Source organism: Akebia trifoliata, chromosome 12, assembly GCF_017979445.1.
Source record: "Akebia trifoliata isolate Shusen 1 chromosome 12, ASM1797944v1, whole genome shotgun sequence".
NCBI classification, from domain to species: domain Eukaryota; kingdom Viridiplantae; phylum Streptophyta; class Magnoliopsida; order Ranunculales; family Lardizabalaceae; genus Akebia; species Akebia trifoliata.
This window is the reverse complement of record NC_141386.1, coordinates 33,543,891-33,569,268: the sequence shown is the minus strand read 5'-3', so window position 1 is coordinate 33,569,268 and position 25,378 is coordinate 33,543,891. Positions and strand designations below refer to the sequence as shown.

The window sequence follows — 25,378 nt, the reverse complement described above, 5'->3', positions numbered from 1 at the left end:
TGCTAAGACGGCCAAAACAGGGGCGGCCAAGGATTTTTGTTAGTGGGGTGGGGGGACAGGGGGAGACAAAATTTGAACTTGAGTACTAATAATTATATCGATCCTCTATGTAGATATCTTTTTTATTCAGCTAATATAAAATAAAATAAAATTATATTTTCAAAATGCAATGATTCCTATATTTTATAAGTATTTTGTATAATTTCCCCCTTTTCTTAAAAAGGAGGGAAGGGGAGGGGGGGGTGTTTAAATTTGAACTCGATGACTAATAACTATATTGATTCTCTACCTAAAAACTTTTTTATTCAGCAAAAACAAAACAAAATAAATATATGTTTTCAATATGTGATGATTCCTACATTTTATAAGTATTTTGTATAACTCCCCCCTTTTTTTTTATTGAACATCTTTTAAGTTAGACTGTCTTTCGTAGTTTGAGTTTAAATTAAAAAAGAGATCATGCTGTTTCCTAAGAAATGCAATACCTAACTGGTTCAAAGGCATCTAGTTGGAGATGTGAATTTTATCACTATGACAAGGTTGAGGAATATTATTGGTCAAAATATTTATCAATTGGTTGTCTTTGTAGCTCTCATATTCAATGGGAAATGTCAATTCCTTTCTAAATATTTTAGTATTGAGTTACATTTTAAATCGAGATTATCGACCTTTTGATATAAATAGAAGTCTCTACTAATGTTTCATACCTCGAACACATTAAATTCATAATCTTTCATGCATAGGTGGGCATTGTACTCTTTACCTTAATCATATAAATACATCTTTGACTCTTTCAATCCAATTTGTGATTCCTTCTCAATACTCTCTAAGAGTTAGTTTGACTTAATGAGTCTTCTCTACCAATTAAAACAATAAATTTTGACTTGGCTTGAATCATGTTTCAATTGGTATTAGTTTTCATATCTTAGATCTTTATGCAACTTGAATTAGTGGGTAAGAAAAGAAAAACTCTTCTTCTACTTCTTTAGGACCCAACAAAAGATTAATTGTATAATTTTATTCTTATTTCTCAAGGCTCCAACACATCTTATTTATTATCAAAGGAGTATGTAAGGTACATGATGCTAGAATGAATTAAGACAAACTTTTTGAGGCAAAAAGATTAATAATTTAACAAGCAACAAATTACAACTAAGATAGAAAGGATTAAGAAAACACACTTATCTATGATAAGACATAATTTGTATACATTTCATATATATTAATCTCCTAAGTCTTTCTTATAATGGAGTTTTGAAGTTTTTCATACATTCGAGAACTATATTTCCTTAAAAAAGTGGTTGAGATATTTCTAAAATTCTAAGATATTAGTAGAATTTAGATGTAGTCTGTGATTCTCAGTTGCTTCAATAACTTCCCATGAGTGCATGACAATATTTACATGTTAATACATACAAGTATTACATGTATATATATATATATATATATATATATATGGGAAATGTTCAGTAACAAACATTTTGACAAACATTTTGGCAAAACATTTTTCAAAACATGGGTTAGAGGTTTTGGAATTGGCTGATTTTTTGTGAGGATGATATCTACGGTGAGGAGATCATCATCACCAAAAATCAGCTCATTCCAAAACTTCTAACCCCATCAAAAATGATTTACAAAAAATGAACGGTCCACGATTTTTCAACTTGTAAACTGGGGCTAGAAGTTTTGGAATGGGCTGATTTTTGGTGAGAATGATCTCCTCACCGTAGAGATCATCCTCATCAAAAATCAGCCCATTCCAAAACCTCTAACCCATGTTTTGAAAAATGTTTTGCCAAAATATTTGTCAAAATGTTTGTTGTTGAACGGGACCCTATATATATATATATATATATATATATATATATATGGAAAACGTTGGGCACCTTACGCTTTACCTTGCGTGTTTTGTCCTACATAGGTTAGAAGTTTTGGAATGAGCTGATTTTTGGTGAGGATGATCTCTACAGTTAGAAGATCCTCATCCTCACCAAAAATCAGCCCATTCCAAAATTTCTAGCCCCCTGTTCATAAGTTGAAAAATTGTGGGCTGTTCATTTTTTTAAATAATTTTTTATGGAGTTAGAAGTTTTAGAATAGACTGGTTTTTGGTGAGAATGATCTTCTCACCATGGAGATTATCCTCACAAAAAATCAGCTTATTCCAAAACTTCTAACCCATGTAGGACAAAAACATGTAGGGCAATATATAAATATATATTATGTTATTTTAAGGTTATGGTTTGATGCATTTCAATTTATGAAAAGTGTGAAAATATATATGTATTCTGGTATTTTAAAGATATGGTTTGATGCATTTCAATTTATGAAAAGTGTGAAAATATGTATATATATATATTCTGGTATTTTAAAGATATGGTTTGATGCATTTCAATTTATGAAAAGTGTGAAAATAACAACAACGACAAACTTTCAGACATGTAGCAATAGATTCCATATTCTATAACGGCGGATATGTCCGCTGTTGTAGACCTGTTTTTTTTTTCTTTTTTTGGAAGTTCAGTGGGGCCTATAACCCCCACTCGCCTTTGTGTTGCTCTGGCCCTGGTTGGAAGAAAATACTAGGTAAACTCAATTGGATTAGTTAAGAGTTCCCACTTGTTGTCCTTATTAATTCTCTTTCATTTTTTATTTTTTTTGAAGATGATCGAAGGTCTAGATGTGGAGTATGGATGAAATTTTATCATTTAAATTATTAACATAGTCTCAAATTCTTCATCTTGTATTCCATCCAAGGTGGCTTATTTTGTTTAATTGCTTTGGAAAAGGTTCTAACTGTTGACAAAATACCTTTTCTTGAAAATTTTATTTGTTTGATTTCTATTCCAAATTGGAAGTTAGTGGGTAGCGGTTAATTATCTCTTACTTGTTCTATTTCATACTAGTTTGATTTTCCCTAGGTTGATTTTGTTAAATTTTGTTTGTTAATATTATTGGCTAGAAATAACATCACCTCTCCTTTATATTGATCTACCGTCCAACAATTTGTTGGAACTTAGAAACTTTACAAACACGGATTTTTTTAACGTAGCGTATTATTCATGAACTATATGCATGTTAAATGTCTAATTATACATGATAATTAAAAAATTCTTTTTGACTATAAAATTTAATATCTTCAAATTTGTATTTTCACATTGTTAGCTCTTCCAAATTTTTAAAAAACAAACCTGAATTATACTTTAATTTTTCTCATATCATATTCTTCTATTTGCAAAATTAGAGTATTGGAAAATTTCTTGGAGTCCAATGACTTTATAATAAATAGAATAAAAACAAAGTATTTATACTGTTAATTTTAAGTAATTTTATGGCCATTTTTTCCAGGTTTTTTTTTCCAATAACAATTTCAATTAGAAATAGAGAATCTAGATCAAGGAAATGGCTAATTATTGGAATAAATATATCTATTGGTTTTTTTAATTGGATTTGATGAATTACAATCAATAACATTCTTGGATTAAGTAAAGGTATGGAAAAAGAAGGATTTTGATCAAGACCTATAAAGTTGTTTTTAGAGTCATATTTACAAAGACTTTAAGATTCAATTATATATTAAATTTTCTAAATAGACATAATTCATTAATAGTCTATATTTATTATTAATTTTCAAATAAATTATATTTTTTTGGCATAATTCAAGTTATTTATTTGTGATAAGTCAAAGTCACAAGATTCAAAAGAATGACTAGGATGAATGAAAAAGTACATTACAATCTAGAACCCACAACAAGACTATGGACTAAAATCTATACCCATTAGACCCACACTAACCGCAGTGCCAAGATCTCCTTGACTTCTCATTTTATAGGATGCAAAACAGGCTTGTTGCCCCACGTAAAAGAAAAGTATTTTTTTTTTAAATGTTACACCCTAAGAAATATGTTAACTACTAAGACTTCTTGTATCTTATGGAATTTATAATACCCATTTGACTTGATTGGTAATTTTGGCTTTGAATTCTCTTTTTCCAACAGAAAAAAAAAAACTTTGAAGCGGGCAGGCCATTTTAAAATTTTGTAGGAACTCTCTTCATTGAATCACACGAGGTATTTTCAAGGAGATATTTCAAATTTTGGTGGAAATGACGGCTTATAATGTGTGAAACGATGTCTATTTCAATCTCACTTCAGCACAACTCATTTGTTTTCCTAATTAACAAAAAATTATGACTTGAGATAGTATAAATTGGAAGATGCAATTAACAAGATTTTCTGAGACCAGACCTAATAATGTCAATCGACGATTAATTATTGCTCGGTGGGGTTAGGCTAAAGTTTTCAAAGGACTAATAACGTTAACCAAACAGTTGAAGGAGGTCTGAATAGTTTTCTAAAATGCAAAGGGCTATAATAAATTACTGAATTTTCATGCATCTAATGGGGAATTTTTCCTAAGGTCCAACAACCAATGAGACAATGACGTGTGGAATATCAATGAGGTACTCAATTACGTACTTAAGGAATCGTGTCATAATAGACCAGTGCATATGGACCGTGCTAATCTAACTATCCCACGTGGCAAATTCAATCGACTACTCTGACCTGTCAAGTTTAAGTACAGTAGATCTTCTCTCCTTGGATACACGGCTGCACTTCTCCATAAAAAAATGTATCTCGAGGGAATCGTGCATCCCCAAGAGAACGTATCTACGTTTCCTAAATTTATGACGTTAGATAGTCGATTGAGCATATATATCTTCATCAAGACCTGATCAAACAATATTAGAGTCGTGATAATCTGACCACCCCACATGATAAACTCAATCGACTACCTGACATGATAAGTTTGGAAATTGTAGATATGTGCTTCTCGGGATACACAGTTCTCCCGAGAGACATTTTTATGAGAATGTTAAAATGTGTATCTCGAGGAGTGCAGATCAACGGTTCCCAAACTTACCATGTCAAGGTAATTGATTGAGTTTGCCATGTGAGGTAGTCAGATTATCACGACCCAACAATATTAACCTTCTAGACATTCAAAAAAACAACTGGACTAAGTTTATCTCGTGCTATCATAATGAAGCATGCATATCTTCTATGATAGGCGTGACCTTATTAAACAACTCTTTTTTATATAAAAGTTGGAGTTATTTATGAAAACATGATCGACTTTTGATGAATTTACGATTCCAGCTCATTGTTCATTTTAATTACCAAAACATGAATGGAAACGAATTCGAAGGTTTAAAATGACTATGTTGCAAGTTTCGCAATTTTAAATAGGATAGTCACTTTAAATATGCAAAATAGTCACTTTAAAACCTTCGAATACGTTATTGTTCATGTATTGATAATTAAAATGAACAATCATAAATTCATCAAATTCAGCTCACGAAATGGTAATTTGCCCCAAAAACTGAGATATCAAACAAAGAAGTACTTTTTTGCTTATCAAAATCTTGATAGGTTGAGTCTGGGCTTGGTTTTCTTTTATCTTTGTTACAACTTTTCACACTTGACACACTCAACTCTATTGGGTTACAGTTCATTGACACTGGAAAACTTTACAAGCATGGCTAAGTGAAGATATACTGAAAGGTTTTAGAGATCAATGACCTCTAGCTAGGATAGTATTTTTTTATTATTATTAGGATGGCACAAGTATTTACTGTTGCACCACCTAATCCCATAGAAGTTTCCTAACATACAGCAGAATAAATAAGGAAACCACTCATTTTATAAACACTCTCAATTCCCTCTTCCATTCCATCAAATACGCATGATGGCTCCACTTTAACCTCTTGGTCTCACTATCCCTTCTCCTTTTCTAAGTAGATTCACCAACAAGATCATTACATACTCCCACATCGAGTAAGTCAATGTTTAGAGCCTGAGCAGAATAAGTAAGTCAATGTTTAACACTAAGCATTTTAAAGTTGGGCAGGTTAAAACCTTAAGCAGGCAATGTCATTACTGTGGACCAGGGGCACTATACAACTAGAGAGAGCGATCTCTTGCACTAGTTTTATCATTGACCCAACCCCATCGGGTCGTCCAATACTATATTGCTTTTACCAAGTTATATATAAAATAAATAAAAGAAAGAGACTTTTGAAGCTTTGATGACATTCTTAGGGCCTTAATATATTTAGGACTCACTTATTAAGATATTTTGTCAGTATATCTTGATTCAACCACATTGGAAAATCATTTTTAATCTTCTTGCGTGTTCTTCTAATTTTGTATCAAAACCATCCTACTTCTTTATGCAGGTGTCGCTTTACTTGTATCAATTGGTGTCAGAGCATTGTTGTAATGTGAGCCTTGACGTCACTTGAATTTTAGTGATTACTTTCATGATAACTTCACAGTTGTGAGCCATTCAAACTATCCAATAGAGTGATTCTGTGACTATTTACTAGTAGAGAGATTCTAGATTATCTTCTCTCACTACATGACACAATGGGTAAATTTGATGCAAAGGTCCGTCGAATTTAGCCAAATTTAGCCGGACCTTGGCGCCAAATTTTTCACCTTTTTCACGTAGTGTCTGAACATCTGTTTGGTTGGGCTGTTCCCAAGCTTTTGACAGTTTTGTAGTTGGGTGGTTCCGGGGATCTTAAAGCACCTGACTAATTGATAAGGTCCCAATTATTCGATTTTGGGACCGTAATTGCATTAAGATTACCATTGCATAAATGTTAGTTCCTTTAAATAATTGCAAAATTATTTTATTTATCCAAATTAATAAAGCTAATGATATATTAGTGTTAATTGTAGCGCACGTGGAAGCCAACAAATCGCGAAACAATTACGGTTACAATACACGAGTCGAAGGGAAGTTTCCAGAAAAATCTCGGTCGATTTGGGCGCCACGTCACCGCGCCGCGGCTAGGCATGACCGCGCCGCGGTCATTTCGAGGAATTTATCCTCGAGATTTTTACAGAAGCTTCTAGAAGCTTCGGTGGTTGTAACTGATTGGGTAGTTCGAAGCAAATCATCCGAAAAGTTGACCCGATTACCCGAATACAAATGTTATAAATTGGGGGCTCTTCTCTTCTTCTCTTGTTCCATAAGTTTTGATTTTTTCTTCTTTTAATTTTCTGTAATTTTTCCTTTTGGTGAGATCTTGAGTGTAGTGAGAACATCAAGAGTAAGCCATTGGCTCTATTGTAACTCTTTTGAGAGATCCATTCAAGAAGGAATCAAGTTGCATCTTCATCTTCTTCTCCCATCTTCTCTTTGCTTTTTAGTATTGTTGCAATATAACCCTTGCAATGAGTGGCTAGAATCTCCTTAGAGGTTCAATAATGCCAGAGCAAGTCCATCCATTTAATGTAGTTTAAATTCATTATTTTTGCTTATCTTGTTAATCATTCTATAAATTCTCCTTTGATTAGATTCCTTAGCTTATGTTTATGATTCAAGCTTTGATAGCCATTACTTAGATAAGTTCAAGAATGGCTATGCTCTGTGAAGAATTGAAATATAGGTTAAGCAATCTTAATTAAATCAGTATTTCATGAATGATCCTTAGTTACATTCAATGATTAAACGGCTCCACTTTCCGATCCATGAGCAATGACTTGCTACATGGATTGAGTTAGATTCAAATTTAATTTACATTATGGATGGTTTGTGAAGGCTACATTGAACTCTCTAATCTCCCTTCCTTTTATCTTCAACCTCTAGTTTCTGTTTTAAATAGAATTACAAGTTTATTTCCATCTTATTTGTGCAACAAATCAGTTTTGTTTTTAAATCAATCTGTTTCAAAGCTTTGTTTTGGTTTCTAATCGAATGAATATTTGAATCTTCGTTGTCCCTGTGGAACGAATTCGACTTACCCAAAGTCCATTTCTTAATCTTAATCTCTGCATCTCTTTTGCAAGCATTACAACCGATCAAAATGGCGCCGCTGCCGGGGACAGCGAGTTGATTCATTTTTCAATTCGGAAAGTATCCGAAATAGTTTCCGAAACAGAACCGAATGTGTTTTGCTTGAAACAGAAGCCAAACGAACAAAAAAAAAATTGAAAAAAATTTCATTACAATCCTCAGGATATCAGAAACCATTTCCAATTTGAAAAATCGATTTTCATCAAAATTTTACCGCGCCGCGGTTGTCCCTTGGTGCGCCGCGGTGACGTGGCAACATTTTCTGCTGATTTTTTCTGGACAAGTTTCTGACATCATGGACATTGTAATGGTCATATTGATTTTTTTTTCTTAGTATTCTGATTTGAATAATTTTGTTCTGTTTAGGTGAAGGACTTGACGGAAGTCGACGGAAATTGACGGAAGGCGACACGTGGAATTTTTATCCACTACATTGGTTCCATCACCAAGAAGATCAGCACTTTTAAATTCTCTGCATTTTATTTTTTTTTAGAAACCAACTTGTATTAGGAACTTGAATTTGTATTAAATTTTAATTGTATCCGAGAGGGCTTGGATTGTAATAGAATTAGGGACGGACGATAGTGGGACGAAACTATCTCAGCCCCTCGGGTTCGTACACCAAGTTTGGTGTTGGTGGCCCGAGTCGACTCAACTCGATCATCCCCCGTCTAGAACGGGAGGTAAATTTCGAAACACTCACGCATCACTCGCTAGTGAGTTTCTGTATTGCTTTTGAGTGACTAATCTGTACACATTGGATTGCACATAGTAACAAGGGCACCCTTACGAGGATGGCACCATAAGATAAGAATCGGAGTTCATTACCGATATCTTGCCCTTCTAGGAAAATCAAATTCACAGCAAATTAATTAATTAAAATTTGATTAGACTGGACTCTAGGTTCCATCGAGCTCATTAAGCAAAGCTAATCAAAAGTTGCACCAATTGCACTTCTTGATCGTGAACAGTACCTAGCGCAATCTTGCCCTGTAGTTCTACGTGAATTCAGGGGATAGACTACGTCTATTCAAGACGAGAGGTGATCTAAGAGTGCCCTTGCTCAGCATTGTGCGCCACCTCTCCTCTGGAGATTAAACTGGCTGTTCCGATTTCAGAGATTTGGGTTGGAGGCTTTGATTAATCCTTTGAACCAGTTAGGAGCTGTCTAGTAATAGGCACCCAGTTCTCACGTGTGAATTTCTCCCTCCTATTGTGTGCAATTTGGTAGTGTATGTTAGGTAGGAGATCGCAGAAAAATCCGATTGTATTTGATCCGGAGATCACAAGGTCTCATCCTCTACCTAAGGTTAGACGAGAAAACAACACCGTTCTCACTCCACCAGTCCCAGAAATGGATCCACATCCACTTCCACCTCATCACATCCATGAGGATCAACGAACACTCAATGAGTTGTTCGCACCTATTACTGCCAACCCTCCATCATGTATAACTCTACCTGCTGCTAACGTGGCACAATTTGAAATTCGGGCAGCCACCATCAATATGCTGCCCAAATTCCACGGTTTCGAAAGCGAACAACCGTACAATCACCTCAATAAATTCTTGACCTTATGCCAAACATTCAAAAATGGTCACCTCGACGATGAGAATGTTAAGCTTAGGTTATTCCCTCTTTCCCTCGAAGACCATGCTGCGGCTTGGTTAAATTCCCTGTCCTCCAACTCTATCACTACGTGGGATGAGTTGTCGAGAAAATTCATGGCCAAATTCTTCCCTATGGCGAAGACGGAACAATTCAAAAATGCCATTCGGAACTTCAAGGGAAGACCGGATGAAGAATTCTCTCAGACTTGGGAAAGGTTCAATGACCTTCTTGTCAAATGTCCACATCATGGGATAGACAAAGCCCAATTAGTTAATTTCTTTTACCGAGGTCTCCCAACAGCCCAGCGTATTCTTCTCGAGTCTATGCATCAGGGTAAATTCATGAATCAAACTCCTAATCAAGCTTATGAATTCTTAGTCGAATTGGCTGAGAATGCTCGAAATTGGAGCACAAACATAGGAGATTTCGATAGAGGAGATTTAGGAGCCAAGAAGCCGGGCATGTATGAGGTTAAGTCTGACCCTGAACTTAAGAGTGTCATGAATAGCCTTGTGAGTAGCCTACAAAGTCTCAACAAAAAGTTTGACGCCTTCAGTGTCAAAACCAACTTTCAAGAAGCCACTCCAATTCTACAAGTTGCCACAGAGACATTTTCATCATGTCAGCTGTGTGAGAATTTCAATCATTCTACAGAGAATTGTCCCACCTTGACTCTCTCGCAGTCAGAGCAAGCCAATGCTGTTGGAAATTACAGCACGTATAGGAAACCCACTCCTAACTCCTATAGTCAGACGTACCATCCCGATAATAGGTTTCACCCCAATTTCTCCTATCGACAAAGTGAACCTATCCAATCAGGAGGTCCTCCAGGGTTTCAGAAAAATTTCAATCGTCAAACTCATGCCAGTGCGAACCTATCTTTGGTTCCGCAGCCATCCTATTCTTCACCTCAAAATTCTGATCAACGGGCGATCGTTGTCGACCCTATGACCAATTACTCTCCTCCTGTTGCTCAACCAAACTCAGCATTGGAATCAATGATGGCTGAGATATTAAAGCAACAACAGCAACTCATACATCAACAAATCCAAACTACCCAGAGCCAGTCTCAGACCAACCAGGTCACGGCACAAGCAATCAAAAATTTAGAGGTTCAGATGGGTCAGTTAGCTTCATCCATAGGAGAGAAAAATAAAGGCCAGTTTCCTAGTCAAACTGTGCCTAATCCAGCAGGAACTGTTCCAAGAGGACAGTATGAAATCAATAGTCAGGCAGGTCCCTCTAATTCTGTCCAAGCCGTCCACACCTTACGATCTGGCAAATTGGTGGACAATAAAGTTGAAATGCCTGAGGAGGTTCTATCCAAAGAAACAACCTCTAGTGCACCTTCCACAGAAAAAGAAGACCAGTCTAAGGAAACACCTCCTCCTCTCGAAAGTCGAGTGATCATTCCCAAAGCTCCATTCCCTCATAGACTTCTAGACAACAAAAAGGGAAAACAATTGGAAGGAATTCTAGAAGTCTTCAAAAATGTTCAAATAAATATTCCCTTCCTTGACGCAATTCGTCAAATTCCCTCATATGCCAAGTTTCTCAAAGATCTCACCACAGTGAAGCGAAAAACTCCTGTGCCAAGAGAGGCTATGATGACAGCCCAGTCTTCCTGTCTGATTCAGCAGACAATTGTTCCTAAATTCAAGGACCCAGGCTGTCCTACAATTTCTGTGCACATTGGAGAAACGATGATTGAGAAATGTCTATTAGATCTTGGGGCTAGTGTGAATCTTCTTCCTTTCTCAGTCTACCAGCAATTAGGTTTAGGTGAACTTAAACCTACGGATATCACTCTGAGTCTAGCAGATAGATCGGTGAAGATTCCCAAGGGAATAGTGGAGGATGTGATTATCAAGGTGAAGGATTTCTACTTTCCTGCCGACTTCGTAGTTCTTGACACTGAACCTGTCATTAACCCAAATTCTCATGTGCCAGTCATCTTAGGAAGACCTTTCTTAGCCACTTCCGATGCAGTCATCAAGTGTCGCAATGGTATCATGACCCTATCATTTGGGGACATGAAGGTCAAAATGAACGTCTTCCAAAATAAGTTTCAATCTACTGACATGGATGATTTGGAAGAAGTCAACATGATCGACACCTGGTCAGTAGTACGTTCAAAGAAGAGGAGAACAAGGATCCGTTTGAAGAGTATTTTGGCCAATTCGGCCTTGAGTTCGATACTGAGAAATCCATCAGGGAGGTGAACTCTCTTCTTGAATCTGTCCCTATGATGGATTGGCAGCCAAAAATTCAGAGTCTGTCCTCTCTCTCGTCATCTCCAATAGTGGAAGAAATTCCAAAGCTTGAGTTAAAGCAATTGCCTGATACGCTGAAATACGCATTTTTGGGTAATGCTGAAACTTTTCCTGTCATTATCTCCCCTACTCTAGAAAAATCACAAGAAAATCGGTTACTTGACGTTCTGCGCGAAAATCGAGAAGCTATTGGGTGGACCATAGCTGATATCAAAGGCATCAGTCCTTCTGTGGTCATGCATCAAATTCATCTTGAGGAAAATTTCAAACCATCGAGAGAACCACAGAGGCGACTCAATCCGGTGTTACAAGAGGTCGTCCGAAAAGAAGTCATCAAACTTTTAGATGCGGGTATTATATACCCCATCTCGGATAGTAAATGGGTTAGTCCAGTTCAGGTTGTCCCTAAAAAGTCAGGTGTCACAGTTGTGACAAATCAGGATAATGAACTCATACCTACTCGAGTCCAAACCGGATGGAGAGTTTGTATAGACTACCGAAAACTAAACACGATGACACGTAAGGATCACTTCCCTCTTCCATTCATCGATCAGATGCTTGAACGTTTAGCCGGTCATGCTTATTACTGTTTTCTTGACGGATATTCGGGATACAACCAGATCCCAATAGCCCCAGAGGACCAAGAAAAGACAACGTTTACCTGTCCATTTGGGACCTTCGCCTATCGACGTATGCCCTTTGGGCTATGTAATGCTCCTGCCACCTTTCAAAGGTGCATGTTGAGTATATTTTCTGATATGGTCGAAGACTTTCTTGAAGTCTTCATGGACGATTTTTCTGTATTTGGGTCGAGTTTTGATGACTGTTTGGATCATTTGAAATTAGTTTTGAAAAGATGTCGAGAGAAGCACCTTGTGCTAAATTGGGAAAAGTGTCACTTCATGGTTACCTCTGGGATAGTTCTAGGGCACATTATTTCCCACAAAGGAATTGAGGTAGATAAAGCCAAAGTCGATCTCATCGCAAATCTCCCTCCACCTAGAACTGTGAAAGAAGTTCGTTCGTTCTTAGGGCACGCAGGGTTTTATAGAAGGTTCATCAAAGACTTCGGAAAAATTTCAAAACCCCTGTGTGATCTGTTAGCCAAAGACATTTCTTTCGAGTTTTCTACCGCTTGTTTATCCGCCTTTGAGAAGCTAAAAACTGAGTTGACCTCAGCACCTATTATCCAACCACCCAATTGGGATCTCCCATTTGAGGTGATGTGTGATGCATCCGATTACGCTATAGGTGCTGTATTGGGACAACGAGTTGACAAACTCCCCCATGTCATCCAGTATGCCAGCAAGACGCTTAATGATGCCCAGCTCAATTATTCCACCACGGAAAAGGAACTACTAGCAGTAGTTTTTGCCTTAGATAAATTCCGTTCCTATCTTATAGGGTCCAAAGTAGTCATTTTCACTGACCACGCAGCGCTGAAATACCTTCTTGCCAAGAAGGATGCAAAAGCGAGGTTGATACGATGGATTCTTCTTCTTCAAGAGTTTGATCTCGAAATTCGAGACAAAAAGGGATGCGAAAATGTGGTTGCAGACCACTTATCTAGGCTAGTAGTTGAAACTCTCTCTGACTCTCTTCCGATTTCTGAAAATTTTCCTGACGAGCAAATTATGGCAGTTTCTAATTCTGACACACCTTGGTACGCTGACATTGTCAACTACCTGGTGACAGGTCAAACTCCCACCTCTTGGAGTAAACAAAATCGCCTGCGTTTCCTCGCCCAAGCCAAATGGTTCTTCTGGGATGATCCGTATTTATTTAAATACTGTCCAGACCAGATAATTCGTCGATGTATTGATGAGAGAGAACAAAATGGTATTCTCGAGTTCTGCCACAATCACGCTTGTGGTGGACATTTTGGAGGAAAGAAAACAGCAGCTAAAATCTTACAGTGTGGTTTTTATTGGCCCACAATCTTTCGTGACGCTCATCTCTTTGCTAAATCTTGTGATAGATGTCAACGTCTAGGAAAAATCAGTCGAAGAAATGAGATGCCCCAACAACCAATTTTGATCATCGAAATCTTCGATGTTTGGGGCATTGACTTCATGGGTCCCTTCCCCATTTCACACGGATTCCAATACATTTTAGTCGCAGTCGACTACGTGTCAAAATGGGTTGAAGCCACAGCTTGTCGAACGAATGATCATAAGGTTGTTGTTCAATTTCTAAAAAATACTGTGTTTGCCCGATTTGGTACCCCTCGTGCTATCATTAGTGATGGAGGGAAACATTTCTGTAACCGAGTTTTTGAAAGTTTGATGCGCAAATATTCAATCACTCATAAGGTAGCTACTCCGTATCACCCACAAACCAGTGGGCAGGTCGAAATTTCTAATCGTGAGATCAAAACCATTCTTGAAAAAACCGTCAATCCGACTCGTAAAGATTGGTCCTTACGATTATCTGATGCCTTGTGGGCCTACAGAACAGCGTTCAAAACTCCAATTGGAATGTCCCCTTATCGTTTAATCTTTGGTAGAGCTTGTCATTTGCCAGTCGAACTTGAGCATCGAGCTTATTGGGCGATCAAACATTTAAATTTTGATCTAGCGAAAGCCGGCGAGCTTAGAAAACTTCAACTCACTGAGTTGGAAGAATTAAGGAATGATGCTTACGATAGCGCAAAACTTTACAAAGATCGAACGAAAATCTGGCATGATAGGCACATTCAGAGAAAATCTTTCCACGTAGGCCAGAAAGTGCTCTTGTATAACTCTCGCCTTCATTTATTTCCAGGGAAATTAAAGTCCCGTTGGACTGGACCATTTTTTATCCACAATATTCACCCTCATGGAAACATCGAGGTACTCAACCCAGCCAATGGAAATATTTTCCAAGTCAATGGCCAAAGGCTGAAGCCATTTCAGACTCTCCCTCATCCATCAGAAAAAGACTCATTTCTGAGTAATCCTGTGTACCAGGATTAGCTCTAATTCCATGTCTGGCTGAAGACATTAAACTTAGCGCTACTTCGGGAGGCAACCCTTGATTTTTGTACATATTCTGCGTGACCATGTAGGATTTATTTTTCAATTCTTTCTGCATTCACTAACTTTCTTTCAGGTGTACACCCTGTGTAGTGTGCTTTTCACTTTTACACCCTGTGTGGAACACTTCTTTTGGTTGTACCTACAACTTTTGCAATGTAATGACATCCGCTTTCAGGTGTACTCTAAACCTCTACTCTTTAATCATTGAGGACAATGCTAACTTTAGGTTTGGGGGTGTGGGATAGCACATTTCATTTTTTCACTTTTTGTACATTATTTTCGGTACATTTTCAAAAATACCTTCATCAAAATTTTTATATGTATTGTCATCATACGAATTTTTAAAACCAGGCTCATGTCCAGTTTGTTTATAAATTCTTATTCCTCGGAAACAAGATATTTTGAAAAACAAACTTCACGTCACTTCTGATTGTAGTGAAAAAGTTATTTTGGATTAAGAGTTGTCTTCTTCACTGTCTAGAATGAGAGGGAAAGCTTGAAAAATAATGAACTTTGACCTCCTTGTCCTTTGGTTGGCTGAATAGAAGAAAAACAGAACTGTAGTTGATATTTTTGGAGACAGCAACCATAGGATTAGACTGGGTACCTTGAAAAGGGCTACCTGCTTTTTGAAAAAAAAAAAAAAAAGAATATCAGAAAAATGATAAAGCGTGAAAAAGGTTGAAAAGAAAAGCAGAAAGATGTGAAGGTTAGAACTGAAAAAGTGCAAATTGTAAAAAGAGTCCAATGAGACCAAAATAGTTCAGTAGGGTGAAAGCCGTCAATGGTAAAAACGTGAGTACACTGGAATATCACAGATAAAGCCCCTTAGAGGTATTAAAGTGAACATCCATACTTCTCACAATCCCAGACAGGAGGCTCAGTTTCGAGTTAGAATTTAGGCAGACCCATACATTTTAGTAGTTAAGAAGGGAAACCTTGTTCCGAAAAATTTATGTTACAATCAGAAAAATTTGTGCACACACTCAAGATATTTCTGAAAATGAGGAATAAAAAGAATTTTTACTCAAATAGACCTTTGACTGGATTCTGAAAATTGGTGTGATGGCATTATATACAATAATTTTGAAGTTGTTATCTTTTAAAATGTTAGAATTTTGTGGGTATATTCGCTGCAAACCCTCACGAGTCAAACTCGTCCACTAGGGGTAACCTAGGGGTTTAAGGGCTTACTGCATAAGCTAAATGCAGTCGGGAACCTCACGAAAGAGGAGTTGTTTACATTTAAGTTTTGCTCGGGACTAGCAAAATTGAGGTTTGGGGGTGTGATAAGGTCCCAATTATTCGATTTTGGGACCGTAATTGCATTAAGATTACCATTGCATAAATGTTAGTTCCTTTAAATAATTGCAAAATTATTTTATTTATCCAAATTAATAAAGCTAATGATATATTAGTGTTAATTGTAGCGCACGTGGAAGCCAACAAATCGCGAAACAATTACGGTTACAATACACGAGTCGAAGGGAAGTTTCCAGAAAAATCTCGGTCGATTTGGGCGCCACGTCACCGCGCCGCGGCTAGGCATGACCGCGCCGCGGTCATTTCGAGGAATTTATCCTCGAGATTTTTACAGAAGCTTCTAGAAGCTTCGGTGGTTGTAACTGATTGGGTAGTTCGAAGCAAATCATCCGAAAAGTTGACCCGATTACCCGAATACAAATGTTATAAATTGGGGGCTCTTCTCTTCTTCTCTTGTTCCATAAGTTTTGATTTTTTCTTCTTTTAATTTTCTGTAATTTTTCCTTTTGGTGAGATCTTGAGTGTAGTGAGAACATCAAGAGTAAGCCATTGGCTCTATTGTAACTCTTTTGAGAGATCCATTCAAGAAGGAATCAAGTTGCATCTTCATCTTCTTCTCCCATCTTCTCTTTGCTTTTTAGTATTGTTGCAATATAACCCTTGCAATGAGTGGCTAGAATCTCCTTAGAGAGTTCAATAATGCCAGAGCAAGTCCATCCATTTAATGTAGTTTAAATTCATTATTTTTGCTTATCTTGTTAATCATTCTATAAATTCTCCTTTGATTAGATTCCTTAGCTTATGTTTATGATTCAAGCTTTGATAGCCATTACTTAGATAAGTTCAAGAATGGCTATGCTCTGTGAAGAATTGAAATATAGGTTAAGCAATCTTAATTAAATCAGTATTTCATGAATGATCCTTAGTTACATTCAATGATTAAACGGCTCCACTTTCCGATCCATGAGCAATGACTTGCTACATGGATTGAGTTAGATTCAAATTTAATTTACATTATGGATGGTTTGTGAAGGCTACATTGAACTCTCTAATCTCCCTTCCTTTTATCTTCAACCTCTAGTTTCTGTTTTAAATAGAATTACAAGTTTATTTCCATCTTATTTGTGCAACAAATCAGTTTTGTTTTTAAATCAATCTGTTTCAAAGCTTTGTTTTGGTTTCTAATCGAATGAATATTTGAATCTTCGTTGTCCCTGTGGAACGAATTCGACTTACCCAAAGTCCATTTCTTAATCTTAATCTCTGCATCTCTTTTGCAAGCATTACAACCGATCAAAATGAACTCCGATACAAATTATTAAATTTGAAAAATTTAATAAGTTCAATCTCTATTAGGATTGTAGTAGAAACTAATAAGTTCAATCTCCGGCAGCGGCGCCATTTTGATCGGTTGTAGATCTTGCAATAGAGATGCAAAGATTAAGATTAAGAAATAGACTTTGGGCAAGTCGAATTCGTTCCACAGGGACAATGAGAATTCAAGGATTCATTCGGATAAAAATGCCAAAACAGAATTTAGAAACAAAAACAGATTAGTTTTAAAAACAAAGCAAAGTTGTAGTAGAAACTAAATTGCAATCTAAACAGAAAATAAAGATTAAAATTCTAAGAGAGAGGGATTAGAGAGGTCAAGTAAACCTTTGCAAGTAATCCATAGTGTAGATAAATTCTGAAATTAACTCAATCCATGGAGCAAGTCATTGCTCATGGATCGGAAGATGGATCAATTAAATTTTTGAAAGAAATTAGAAGCTATTCATGAAAATCCTAATATGATGGAGATTGCCCAATTTATATTCTGATTATTCACATAGCATAGCCATTCTTGAACTTATCTAAGTAATGGCTATCTAAGTTGGATCAAAATTATAAGTTGGATTACCTTAATCATAATAGAATTTTCGGAATTAAAACATGTAAGCAAGCAAGAATTTAAATCTACACTAGAGGGATTAATTTGCTATGGCTTCCTTAACTTCTCTAATGAGAATTTAGCCAATCATTGCAAGATTCATAATTGCGACAATTAATAAAAAGCAAAGAATATGGGTGAAGAAGATGAAGACGATGATCGATCCGAAGTTCTCCTTTTATAGCTCTTCCAACAATTACATAAACAATGAGTGGTTCCTCTTGATGTTCTCACTACACTCAAGATCTCACTCAAAGGAAAATTGCAGAGAATTACAAAGAGGAGAAATCAAAACTTAGAAAAGAAGAGAGCAAGGAGAAGGCCCTTCTCTAAAATCAACCCTCAAATTTATAATGTTCGTATTCGGGCAATCGGGTTAACTTTTCGGATGATTCGCTTCAAACTACCCATTCAGTTACAACCACCGAAGCTTCTAGAAGCTTCTGTGAAAATCTCGAGGGCCAATTCCTCGAAATGACCGCGGCGCGGTCATGGCTAGCCGCGGCGCGGTGACGTGGCGCCCAAATCCTTCGAGGTTTTTCTGGATGCTTCCTTTCGGCTCGTGTATTGTAACCGTAATTGTTTCGCGATTTGTTGGCTTCCACGTGCGCTACAATTAACACTAATATATCATTAGCTTTATTAATTTTGATAAATAAAATAATTTTACAATTATTTAAAGGAACTAACATTTATGTAATGGTAATCTTAGTGCAATTGTGGTCCCAAAATTGAATAATTGGGACCTTATCACTAATCCATGGGGAGAGGGCACATGCAGTCCCTCCCCCCATAGGCACCGGGTAATTTCTGGGATGAATCCTTAAGGGGAGATTCAAACTCAATACATCTGCTTTGTTAAGCGTGATGATCTTGACCATCTCTCCAACGTTTTTTGGGTTTTTACTATAAATATTCAATATCATTAAAATTATATTTTTCGTTGTTAACTTTACCAAATTTTCAAGACATACAACCCTACAACATGACACTTACAATTTTTCTAGGTCCAATTTTTTTCATCGCAAAATCAGAATTCTAGAAAACTTCTTTGGATTCAAAGAACTTCACTCAAAGTAGAACAAAGACAAAGTATACTGAGTGCAACTTTATTAATGTCATACACTGGATTGCTCAAGTCAAACTCAAGAACAAGTAAACTGATTCCCAAAACTAATATAGCATACAAACAAGTAGAAGAGCCACTGAAGTGTCGAACATCGACATTTATTCTCTTTCAATAAGACCTTTATTTTATTTTTTTCAGTCAAAATGATACTACTTCCTTCCAAGAAAAGAAAAGGCCAGAAGATCAACCATAAGGTAACAAAGCTAACCACACAGGAGTTTCGGCACCCTCTTCAACGGTCAAGAACCCAGTATTGGCATTCAAGTCTGTTTTGACATAGCCAGGACAAACAGAATTTATGCTTAAATCTGGGTACTTCTTTGCTACAATCCTTGTGTAAGCATTCACAACCGCTTTAGAGACCAAGTAGGCAGTAGGCCAGCCTTTGCTTTGATGCAAATCTTCCTTATAGTCCTTTAGAAACTCATTCAACACTCCATCAACTCTCTCCTCAGTGAGACCATCAACATCACTTAGTATCACTTTAGCCCTTTCATTGGAGATATACTGAAACAACACGATTAGAACAATAAATTGGTCGTAGGTAATGGCTCACATTGGAAATTGAAGCCTTAGACAAGAAACATAAGATGTTAATTTTGGATTTTCTAGAAACCACGATGAATATCATTGTGTTTCATATGATATCCCCACCACTTTGTAAACCATTTTTTGAAAAACCGTGGACCGTCCATTTTTTGTAAACCATTTTTGATGGGGTTAGAAGTTTTGGAATGGGCTGATTTTTGGTGATGATGATCTCCTCATCGTAGAGATCGTCCTCAGCAAAAATCAGCCCATTCCAAAACCTCTAACCCATGTTTTGAAAAATGTTTTGCCAAAATGTTTGTTGCTGAACATTTCCCATATATATATATTGTGAAGATGATCTCTATGATGAGGAGATCATCCTCACCAAAAATCAGCCTATTCCAAAACTTTTAACTTCATCAAAAATGATTTACAAAAATTGGATGGCACACGATTCTTCAACTTGTAAACTAGGGTTAGAAGTTTCAAAATGAGCTGATTTTTTATGAGGATGATCTCTTCACCGTAGAGATCATCCTCACAAAAAATCAGCCTATTCCAAAACTTCAAACCCCATCAAAAGTGATTTACAAAAAATGTCCAACAACCAATGAGACAATGACGTTGGCCTTGACATCTTGCATGCATTCTATTGGAGTATTTTTCCTTAGGTCCAACAACCAATGAGACAATGACGTGTGGAGTATAAATGAGGTACCCAATTAAGTTCGTCACGAACCATCTCATGACAGACAAGTGCATTTATATTTCATACATTCAGAAAAATAATCAGACTAGGTTTATCTCATACTTAAGGACGGTTAACTTTTGTTTTTGACCTTGTGTCGTGATTAGTAGCAACATATTTCAGAGACTTTCTAACGCTCCAACAAAACCAATGAAATGTTGACACGTCAAAAGCAGGGGGCAGGCCAGGATTTTCTGTCAGTGGGAGTGGGAGTTGGGGGGATGGTAGGGCTAAATTTGAACTCGATGACTAATAATTATATCGATCCTCCACATAAAGATCTATTTTATTCAGGAAAAACAAAACAAAATAAAGATATGTTTTCAAAATACAATGATTCCAACATTTTATAAGCATTTTGTATAATTCCCCCTTTTTTTTTTATTGAAACTCTTTTAAGTTAGATTGTTTTTCGTAATTTGAGTTTAAATTAAAAAAGAATTCATGCTGTTTCCTAAAAAAATGTAATACCCAAATGGTTCTAAGGCATCTAGTTGGGGATGTGAATTTTATCACTATGACAAGGTTGAGGAATATTATTGGTCAAAATATCTATCAATTGGTTGTCTTGGTAGCTCGCATATTCAATGGGATATGTAAGTTTCTTTCTAAATACTTTAGTTTTAATCTATATTTTAAATAGAGATTATCGACCTTTTAATATAAATAGAAGTCTCTACTAATGTTTCATACCTCGAACACATTAAATTCATAACCTTACGTGCATAGGTAGGCATTGTACTCTTTGCCTTAATTATATAAATACATATTTGATTCTTTCAATCCAATCTGCGATTCCTTCTCAATCCTCTCAAGGAGTTAGTTTGACTTAATGAGCATTCTCTACAAATCAAAACAATAAAATTTGACTTGGTTTGAATCATCTTTCAATTGGTATTAGATTTCATATCTTAGTTTTATATGCAACTTGAATTAGTGATTAGAAAAGAAAATCTCTTCTTTTATTTCTCAAGGCCCCAACAAAAGATAAATTGTCTAAATTTATTCCTGTTTCTCAAGGCTCGAACACATCTCATATATCAAAGGAGTATGTAAGATGCTAGAATGAATTAATACAATTAAACTTTTTGGGGCAAAAAGATTAATAATTTAAACAAGCAACAAATTACAGCTAGTATAGAAAGTATTAAGAAAACAAACTTGTCTATGATAATACATAATTTTTATACATTTTGTTTCGATTAATCTCTTAAGTCTTTCTTATAATGGAGTTTTGAAGTTTTTCATACATTCTAGAACTATATTTCCTTGAGATATTTCTAAAATTCTAAGATATTAGTTGAATTTAGATGTAGTCTGTGATTCTCAGTTGCTTCAATAACTTCCCATGAGTGCATGACAATATTTACATGTTAATATATACAAGTATTATATATATTACAATAGTTATAATTAGATACGATTCATAATAAATTTTATTTTACTAATAGATAGTTGAAAAAAGTGAAGTCTAATCTTTGTGTATGTTCTGGTATTTAAGGATATGGTTTGATGCATTTCAATTTATGAAAAGTGTGAAAATAACGACCACGACAAACTTTCAAACATGTAGCGAGGGATTCCATATTCTATAGCGGCAGATATATCCGCCTCTATAGACCCTTTTTTTTTTCTTTTTTCTGAAGTCCGGTGGGGGCTGTAACCCCCACTCACCCCTGTGTAGCTCTGCCCCTGATCGGAAGAAAATACAAGGTAAACTCAATTGGATTTAGAGTTCATGTCACTTGTAGTCCTTATTAATTCTCATCCATTTTATTTTCAAACGCACAGTTTTTATTTTATTTTATAACAATGTAATACAAGTACATTCATGCAAAAGAGCTACCTACGTGTAGAACATGCATCCACAATAGAATAGTTCTACATTTATTCTCTTCTAATAATATGTCTAGAACATCCACAATAGAATAGTTCCACCTTTATAAGTCTCTTCTAATATGTTTCTTCCAATTTTTATTTTATTTTTTTCGATCAGAACGACATTACTTCCTTTCGAGAAAAGAAGAGGCCAGAAGATCCGCCATCAGGTAACAAAGCTAACCACACTGGAGTTTCGGCGCCTTCTTCAACGGTCAATGACCCAGTATTGAGATTAATATCTGTTTTTACAAAACCAGGACAAGCAGAATTTATGATGAAGGTAGGGAACTTTTTTGCAAGAATCCTTGTGTAAGCATTCATAGCTGCTTTAGAGACCATGTAGCCAACAGGAAATGTAGTAGACCAGCCTTTGCTTTCTAACAAACCATCCTTGTAATCCTTTAGAAACTCATTCAACACTCCCTCAACTTTCTCCTCAGTGAGACCATCAACATCATTTAGTATCATCTTAGCCCTTTCATTAGGGACATACTGGAGCACAAGTTGAAGAACTTAAATGAGGAATAAAATAAGAAACTTACCCTTTTGCCCAATTAATTTTGCATTTTCCAACACAAAAATTGCTTTGTGGATCAAGTGATTATTCTAATTTTTTGGAACTAAAAGATGGCTTCAAAAAATGTCGGATTAATGGTGAATTTATTTCATATATCAATAAGATGATAATTCAAAAAATGTTAAAAATAGAATAATTTGTGAATTTTTCAAAACATCATCAATTAAATCGTGATTAATCGTGTTTTTTTTATTATTTATAAATCAAATATTTTTTCAAAAACTCGATGGTTTTTAAGAAAAAAAAAATTGCAGAATTTTGTCATTATGATTAGAACAGAGACCAATCTCCCCTCTAAATTATTGTTCTATGAATAGGATTAGTGGACAATTAACTTTCATCCAATATGTCATTATAGAGGAGGAGTTTTTGTACCTCTAGTTTGCCAATTGTGGATGAAACATTAACAATTCTTGGTGATTTGGAAAGCTTAAGATAGGGAAGAAGTGCTTCAGTCACTCCTTTGGTGCCATAGTAGTTTGTTTTCAGACATTCTTCTGCTAATTCGTATGTTGGTTTCATTGCTTCCGTCACTTTGCGCTGCATTCATGAAGAATAGTTCAGTACTTCCTATAATTAAAAGGGTGAATTACTATTTCGTGAGCTGAAAATGAGTTATTTATGATTCCTGCTCACTGTTCATTTTAATTACCAAAATGTGAACAATCACAATTTCGTTAAAAACAATTCAGAACGAAGTGACTACTTCCGAGGTTTAACGTGACAATTTCGCAGTTCTAAAGTGAAATTGTCACTTTAAATCTCTAAAATAGTCCCTTTAAAAACCTCTCAATTCATTATCGTTATTGTTCCTGTTTAGATAATTAAAATGATCAGTGAACAAGAATTATAAAAGTTGAGCACTTTTTCTTAAATATCTCTAGTTAAAATTACAAAATTTCCTAACAAACCAAATTCTCATAAACTTACCAAAGCATCCTCGCTGCTTTGGCCCGGTGTAATGTCACCATTTATTATGGTTCCAGTAATTCCTGCATTGTTAACCTGCATTGAGTTTCAGTTTTTTACCTATTCATTAAGACCATTTCACAACTAGCACAAAAATTTGTAATAAAAGAAGAAAAAAATCCAGCGAAGCAATTTGATTTACTCATTATGAATACATTAAAAAAATGAAGATTATACAGGTGGATAAGGCCTTTCTTAAGAACTATTTGATAGTATGTACACATGGATAATCACCCAACTTCCACCTAAACTACGATGATAGCTATACGAATGGGTACTCGAATGACAAATCTGGTGCTGTGCGAAAGCGTGCAATAAATAAAATGAACTATGAGCAAGAGATTAAAAGCAAAACGAAATAAAGAAAATAGAAACATGAGACACGATTTACATAGTTTGGCAAGATGCCTACGTCCACGGACAACGATGATCAATCCACTATCTACAACGAGATTTCTACAAAGTTCATCAAAAAACCCTAGTCCCTTGTTACACCTATTCTTAACTCTCTCTGATAACTCTCTTTCTCACACACAAAGAATGAATCCTAAAAATACCCTTTATATACTCAGGGTTACAAAGGGGATAAAACGAGTCAAATCAAAACCCAAACCAAACAGGTCATACGGGTCGTTAGCGGATCATCAAGAATCCAGATTGAATTCATGACAATTCTCCAACATGTCGAACATGCTGGTCACCATCACCTTGACCTCTCTCCTAATTATCTTCTAATGGATTTTAAAATCCGAAGTATAGATTATGTAAAAAGGGTCATAGGTAATGAATTTTTTAAATATCTGAAACAAAAAATAAATGATGGGCATGTTCAACAAAGACTGATTATATCCCAATTAGAAGGAAAATATAAAATGAAGGTTCTATAAAAAGCAATACAAAGATCTAAAATATCGTAGATTGAAATATTGAAAGCTCATATGAACACATTTTCAATAATAATATGTGATTTCGGACAGAATTGAATGGCAGAATAGGATTCACTAGGCTGATCTCAAATCTTTGGGATAAGGCTTGATGATGTTGATAAAGAATTAAGAAAAAAATAAAATGGAAACATTTGAAAACATTTGTTTTGAATCTTACCAAGATATCAAGTTTCCCGAATTGGGTATGGATGAATTCTGCCAAGGAAGCAATACTTGATGGGTCCATCAAATCAAGTTGATGAAAAACAACATCACATAGTCCAGATTTTTTGAGATTTTCAACAGCTTCAACACCTCTTTTCTCATTTCTAGCTGTTAATACTACAAAAACTCCATTCTGAGCTAACTGTTTACATATCTCCAATCCAATTCCTTTATTGGCCCCTGTAACAACAGCAACCCTGAAGACAACATTATACGTTAATAAGTTTTTGTGAGTCTAACATATAAATCATAAAAAATAAAAATAAAACTAGAACCTTTTAGTTGTAGAAGAGGAAATCGTTTCTGCCATTTTTTATGGAAGTGAGTTAGATGCAGAGAGAGAGAGAGGAGCAGAGCAGATACTTCGTTAAGGATCATGGCTTCCCCTTTTATAGGCCAAAGCGCAGTCGTAGCCCCAAAGGGATTTTTA

General features: G+C 35.8%; 1 protein-coding gene and 1 pseudogene across 1 annotated transcript; both read right to left on the bottom strand.

Annotated features, from left to right (window-relative positions):
• Positions 1–19,274: 19,274 nt before the first annotated feature.
• On the bottom strand, positions 19,275–20,364 carry LOC147389708 (short-chain dehydrogenase/reductase 1 pseudogene; annotated as a pseudogene).
• Positions 20,365–22,141: 1,777 nt separating this feature from the next.
• Positions 22,142–25,378, bottom strand: LOC147389707 (short-chain dehydrogenase/reductase 1-like). Its single transcript, XM_086419371.1, has 5 exons — positions 25,224–25,378; positions 24,902–25,145; positions 23,759–23,833; positions 23,204–23,368; positions 22,142–22,743 (listed from the first exon to the last, which is right to left on the bottom strand). The coding sequence occupies exons 1-5, from the start codon at positions 25,256–25,258 to the stop codon at positions 22,363–22,365; spliced, it is 900 nt and encodes a 299-aa protein (XP_086275497.1). The 5' UTR covers positions 25,259–25,378; the 3' UTR covers positions 22,142–22,362.